Source organism: Pleuronectes platessa, chromosome 11 (genome assembly GCF_947347685.1).
Source record: "Pleuronectes platessa chromosome 11, fPlePla1.1, whole genome shotgun sequence".
In the NCBI taxonomy this organism is placed as follows: domain Eukaryota; kingdom Metazoa; phylum Chordata; class Actinopteri; order Pleuronectiformes; family Pleuronectidae; genus Pleuronectes; species Pleuronectes platessa.
This window is the reverse complement of record NC_070636.1, coordinates 14,570,588-14,577,214: the sequence shown is the minus strand read 5'-3', so window position 1 is coordinate 14,577,214 and position 6,627 is coordinate 14,570,588. Positions and strand designations below refer to the sequence as shown.

At 45.0% G+C, this 6,627-nt stretch overlaps 1 protein-coding gene across 1 annotated transcript; it reads left to right on the top strand.

Moving 5' to 3' along the window:
* The first annotated feature begins 1,865 nt into the window (after positions 1 to 1,865).
* On the top strand, positions 1,866 to 2,844 carry LOC128451112 (uncharacterized). Its single transcript, XM_053434883.1, has one exon. It carries the CDS (start codon positions 2,293 to 2,295, stop codon positions 2,842 to 2,844), a length of 552 nt encoding a protein of 183 aa, XP_053290858.1. The 5' UTR covers positions 1,866 to 2,292.
* The last annotated feature ends 3,783 nt before the right edge of the window (positions 2,845 to 6,627 follow it).

The following is a 6,627-nucleotide window of genomic DNA, read 5'->3' as shown; positions in this document are numbered from 1 at the left end:
AACATATTCTTTACCTCATCCAACATGTAGCCACGGAACAGCTTTAACGTAATGTGGAGATGAAAGTTATATTTGTTTTTGGTGCTTACAGAAATTTTTCTGTAGGCACCAAATTTTTTAAAGCAGCTTCTTTTCCAAAAAACACAGACATCACCACAAACATAATTGGAACTAATTCCTGATGTCACTAGTAAACTGGGTTAGGACAACAATATTGTAATTTTAAATATTACATTTTAAATATAAAATATAATCGGTGGAATAATAATTCTGTTCACATCCACTGTGTTGGACTAGAAGCAAACATTTCAGACTCAAACTTTGGCAAATACCACCAAAAGTAAGATACTAAGATACTAGACGTAAGTGAGAAGAGGTTTTTCTTGTAGTTTGGGTGAACTGACCCTTTAATAAGTGGTTTTTATATAGCACTAGCTGGTGTGAGCGCTCATTTACCTCATTTGTTTCCTTGTTTAGTGTTAATAAATGATCCGTACACGTTATAATTTACAATTACAGCAAGTCACCTGGAATTAGAGGACTCATCAGCTTATTGTTTGTTATCAAATAATGCCACTGCCACCTGTCTGTGGTCATAACACAGTGTTATTTATTACTGTGGTCAGGATCCTGACTGCCCTTTCAACAAAGCACTCCGGGTCATTTGGATAACATTCAAACAAACACTCAGACCATGTCCTATCTGATGCAAAGCTTCAGCCGGGCAGGGACCAGAGGACAGACATCTGGTGAACAACCACAGGCTACGTTCATTTAACACACTCGTGTTTTTAATATTAATACACTGTCATTTAGAGATAACAGACAAACAAATCACGCCATATCACTATCTTCCTCCCATCTCCCCGATGTGTTTGTGCAGTGTTTGCTTCCTCTGCTACATGGAGACATGTACAATAAGATGGGCAGGTAGGTAGGTGAGTAGGTAGGTGGGTAGGCAGATATTATTTAGTGTATAGGTTTGACATAATTCACTAGTGGAGTAGTCTATTGAGAGGATACAAACTGTGGTAAATAAATGATAAATACCCATTATCAGTAAGCAATGATTTTGCAAACCACTTAATAGTCGTCCTTTAGATAAGGAGGATTATTAAGTGTCAGATTTTGGCATCAGAATATCTTTCAATCTTCAAGGGGACACCACAACATTTATCGAGGATTTTTTAAAGCGGAAACATTAACAGCGTATACTTATATTTAAGGATTAATACATATATGCAATATGTTGTATATACTGAATGTAATTACGCTTATGTGAAACAGTACAATAGCATCTTTATGAAGGAAGAAATGTAAATGTATGCATAGACAAATATATGTTTTACTTATAGCTGTGAGTTGTGTTCATCACTGGTCACATGTCCTGCTTTACCTGTTTCATATCAACACCTTCCAACAGGACATGCGCAGTGAGAAACCCAGGCGCTGTCCATTGTGCTGAAATGACGCACGGTGCCAACAGGTACCCAGAGGTCCGGAACGATCCAGAAGCAAAACATATAACTGTCATACGCACTGTCAATCTGTTTATCCACAAATCCCTATAGACGTCATAAATGTATGTTTTTGAATGGACTATGGCACATGTGTTGACAGCTTTCCATACTGACAGGTTAACACTTTCCAGCGTCACCTCATCCCAGCTACAGCATCCTGTTTGCTCTGTATGTGTGTGCGTGTGTGGTGTGTGTTGATTGTGTGTGTGTGTGTGTGTGTGTGTGTGTGTGTGTGTGTGTGTGTGTGTGTGTGTGTATGCGTGTGTGGATGCTGCACACACAGCTGCTGCTTCTTTAAGAGCCACCGCCCGCCCCCTCCCCAGTATTTTTAGCTGAGCCAGCCACTTCATTCTCTGGATGAGACGGACAGCTGTGCACCGTGGGCTGTGGCGCTCACTTAATCGTTTTCAATAAATGACATCAATGTCCACAAACTGCGGATCCGCCGTGGGCCTGTAGTAGCCTCCTGGGGGGAGGGAGACGTTCGTCCCGCCGCTGTCGGATGCTGAGACGCGCACTCAGCCCCGTGGATCTGCCTGATGTCCATTATGAAACGCAATGGTGCACTGTCGAGTGTGAGAGGCAGCGCTTTTGACATCCAGTGAATCACCAGAAATCAATTGGGCTGTACTCAACGCTCCTGCGGTGCGAGGTGGACCAGCATCCCCGGTGTGCTCATCGCTCAGCCTCCCATCTTCTCCTGGACTGTGGATAACTAGAAGCCTTCAAGACGGAGGGGGCGGTGGAGCATCGAGGGAAAAACAGGGGCAACATGAGAGAGCGGGACTTCATGCCCAATGTGGAGAGGGGCAAACCTGCCACTTACACGGGGGACAAAAAGGCTAAGATGGCTGCTAAGACGAACAAGAAGTGGGTGAGACTAGCCACCGTGTTTGCATATGTGTTGTCCGTGTCCTTAGCAGCCATCATCCTGGCTATTTACTACAGCCTCATCTGGAAACCAACTAGTGCGTCCTCCTCCGCGGGGAGGCCGGGGGTGCCAGAGGGGGTCACCCCCAGCGCCAACATCTCCACTAACGTGTCCACGAGCGTCACCGTGTCGGAGTGGAACTCAACGCAGACGGGGCTGCCACTGTCTCTGAACCACACCACCAGGCAGGGCACCACCGCGGCAGCAGCAGCCCCGCACAGCCGCGCATCGGCGGGGTTCCAGTGGACGACATGGCCGAGAGCGTGGCCGTCTCGCCCGGGGCAGAGGTTGCGCACTCGCAGCGGCAGGAGGAGGGAAGACTCTACGCATCATCCACGGAGAGATCGGGCACTTCGGGGAAACAGACGCAAAGCAAGCCCCAGCCCCGGGTGAGCCAACACATCCTGAAGGACACCGCGGAGCCAGAGGGCGAAGGGGAGAAAGAGGAGGAGGAGAGGGTGGCGCGCACTGGGGGTGATGGAGAGACTGACCCGGAGCAGGCGGCTGCAGATTCGGCCACCGTCCCTCGGACGATCATGAGAGGAGAGTGATCCGGCCCTGATTCCCATCGTCGCCATCATCACCCCTCGCGCGCACACTGACCCTTGGAGGTGTGTTTCACAGACTCAGTGCCGCAGGTCGGATAACACGCAGGTCTGAACTCATCTCTTGCTCCAACGCCTGAGAAAAGAGGAGACATCCCTTCTTCTGTAAACACTGCCCCCCCCCCCCCCCTTTCAACACTAACTCTGCGTTTTTTTTTCCTTTTAGGCCATTTGTATGCCTTAAAAATCAGTGTGAGTCTCCAGCTTCTGAGGCCACTAACCTGCCTGTACGTGTGGACGAGACTGCTCTAGATATTTTTGTTAAAATGAATGGGACAAAGGCTCCAGAGGTTGTTTCTATTTTTTTTGTAGGACATGAACGTGCAAACATGCAGCGCTTAACATCACTGCCATTCATGGGCTGGTCTAAAAATCACTAATAGCATTTTAACATCTATAGGCTGTACTCTTCCCTTTTTTTTTCATGGACCAAACCTGGATTACGAGTAGAAGAAAAACTGCATTGTTGAGTTATGCTCAGGTATGTGCATACAACCATGTAAATGTACTGTGGATTTGGTTGTGTACATATATAGGGCCGGCGTATATCTTTTTTGGGCCTTGATGAGCTTTTAGTTTCATTAGATACATTTTTATTAAAGATACATGTATGATAGCTATAACTATATCACAAGGTACAAATAAACATCCTTAGAAAACGACTCACTTCTATGGTTTTGTATAACCCGGTATATGTTAATAGCATCTGATCTATGCAGAGCCAGAATGGAGGGTGATGTTGAAATTGGCTTCAGAGTGCAAACCCCAAATTTGATACGAAGGAGTAGCTTCAGCAGAAATCACATCAGTGCACGCTCAGCACAAGGAGCAGGCGGTTTATGGTCAGTCATGTGATCATGGGCATTCAATCCAATTCTGATGGGGAGGCCTTTTTAATTGCTCGAGTGAACTGTCCACTGTGATCAGAGGCGACTGTCCCCTCATTTATCTCCCAGTCCGCCACAGCTCGCTCACTGCAGCTCTCACTGAAAACCACTTCAGTCACATGTGGTCTGAAGTGGAAATAAGACCAACCGCCCCGTGCACTCTCACAGCAGCATGTGAGGGAGGTGTATTGATTCGAGGGCTCTGTTGTGTGCACGGTACAACACAAGAGAACGCATTACACAATGCCCCTGCTGCTCATGCTGCTATTTTTGGTCCGGCTCTCTTTCTGAAAGGGACTGTTTTTGCTGAAGGTTTGTGTTTCTGTGCTGGCGGTGACGAGCATCTTTTACTATCACGCTGATAAATAAAAGCCACTCTGTCTCTGCCGGTGTGATGTAAACGGCGGCGACGTGCACGCGTTGTGTTAATGTGACGGGTTCTGTTTGGAACCGGAGCCAAGGTATGTGCATGGTGGGCCAAACAGGAAGTCAATTCATCAGGGGAGACAGCGCTAGAAGCAAGCATCTCCCATGTGTGTGACAGAAATATGTAAAACAGAGCGTCCATAGCACAGTGACAGGCCTGTCAATGCTGCAGGGGCCCCTGTTTATGTAGAGCAGCCTTGGCAGATGTAGTTTCAGTTCCTCTTGCGGCCCATTGTGATATATGGCGGGAGTAATGGCCGATCTATTGATGAGGGACTTTATCAGCACTGACAGTTATTGCTGAGAGGACGCAGCATCTGACCTTATGACTCTTGAACTCAGTCACCCAGGCAGGTGATTACATTATCTAGCGGGGAATTATTAATGTGATACATTAAAAAGCAGAATGAGATACATTTTTCTTGTAGCTGCAGTCAGGTCATAGGTCAAATTAGATCTTAAAACAGGAAATTTATCAAATCATTAAAGAAATATATGAAACTAGGTTTTTAGTATTTTCATATTACAGTTGTTTTGGTATTGCAGCTGTACTGGGATGTGTCCCCCATGGCCTGTATAAGGCAACACATTAGTGAGAATCAGGGAGGACAGAGGTGCGCTTGTGCTGGTGAGAAAGCGAGTGGTAATTAATATGGTGTATATCATTTATAAAACTCCACTCCAAATAGGTTTTTTTAGACAAACAAATCTGTCCTATTGGTTTTTTGCAATAGTTTGATTAAAGCTAGGGTTGGTAATCATTGAAAAGCTAGCAAAAGCAGGGCAACAATTTGAAAGTATGCAACCGACGTCCCACCCCTTACTTTTGTTACTCTCGTCAAAAGCTACTTCCTCGAAACACATGAACATGCCTTCAAGCATGAAACAACATTAAAAAGGTTGAGGGTAGATAATTTCCCCTCCCCGCTATGATGTGTTCAGGGTTGACTACTACTACAACCAGGAGACCTTTTACATCAAAGCTGCAGGGATTAAAGGCCTTCATTGTTTGAGCAAGACACCATTACAAAATGTACGTTCATAATAGCACGTTGTCTGGTAGCGCCGGTGAACAATGTGAAGGCAGTGAACAAAAGCTTTTTCAATTAACAAAAGGGCAGTGGTGAGGAATTATGCATTTTAAAACAAAACTTGGTGCTCCACGCGTGTAGTACAACGTTGTCAGCTTTGGAGTTTAATAAAACAAAACTAATATAGATATGATGTAGATGATCTACAAATATTCATAATAGTATATAGTAGTATTATTATGTAGGATGCAAATAAAATGCTAGATCTGTCAAGGTCAAAAAGGAAGAAATATTGAAATGATTTTAAAGCTGAGAGGTGGGACAAGATACCTGACCCATTTAGCTGATTCAAATTAGCTTTATGTGTGGCTACCTATGCTAGCCTTTACAATTGTCTCAACAATACGTCAGTGTGATTATAATATTCATTTTTAAGCAATAGAACATAAAACATGTGTTTATTGTATATGTTTATGTATAGTTGAACTTTATATAATCATATCACTCCTTTACATTGAACTTATGTACTTAAGTGACATGCAAATTTAATCAATGTCAACGTTTTAGGATTAGTTATTTTTTGAGGGAATATTTCTGCTAAGTCAGAAAAGCAATTTCTTTATTTCCTTATTTTGTTATGCTGACCTCATTTAGTAGATGTTGCAACCTAAACCAAAACATGGCCGACCCACGATCAACATGGCAGACACATGTTCACCTTGTCAGCCCGGCCCCCTGTCTCCTCGGCATGGGGATGAAAGAGGGAGAATGGTGGTGGAGGAGGGGGGGTAGAACACTGATCATTGCAGTTGTTGAGGCGTGGTTATTACATCCAGAACCATGACAGGGCCGGGTGCAGGGACGGGGGGGGGGGGGGGGGGGGTTATTACGCACATGCTCAGTGGGGACTGCCAACCTGCCTGTGTGAGGTGCTGTCAGTCAGGGTCGCATGGCCGGCCCATCGCCTCCACCTAACCTACATCCATCAACGCTGATGAGACAGAGCGGCTTTTGACTGTCAGCTCTCCACCTTCTATTATCCCCGTGCCACAGATGCAGGGATGATATAAGGCAGCACAAACCTGCAGGAATAATATGTAGATCTGAGCTCTAGCCTTTTAGGAAATACACATTTCAGCTTCCTCGAAGATCGATGAAAAGGTTGATAACGCTCTTATATCAATCTAAAGCTACTGTCGAAGAATCCCTTCTCCAAGCCGCACATTT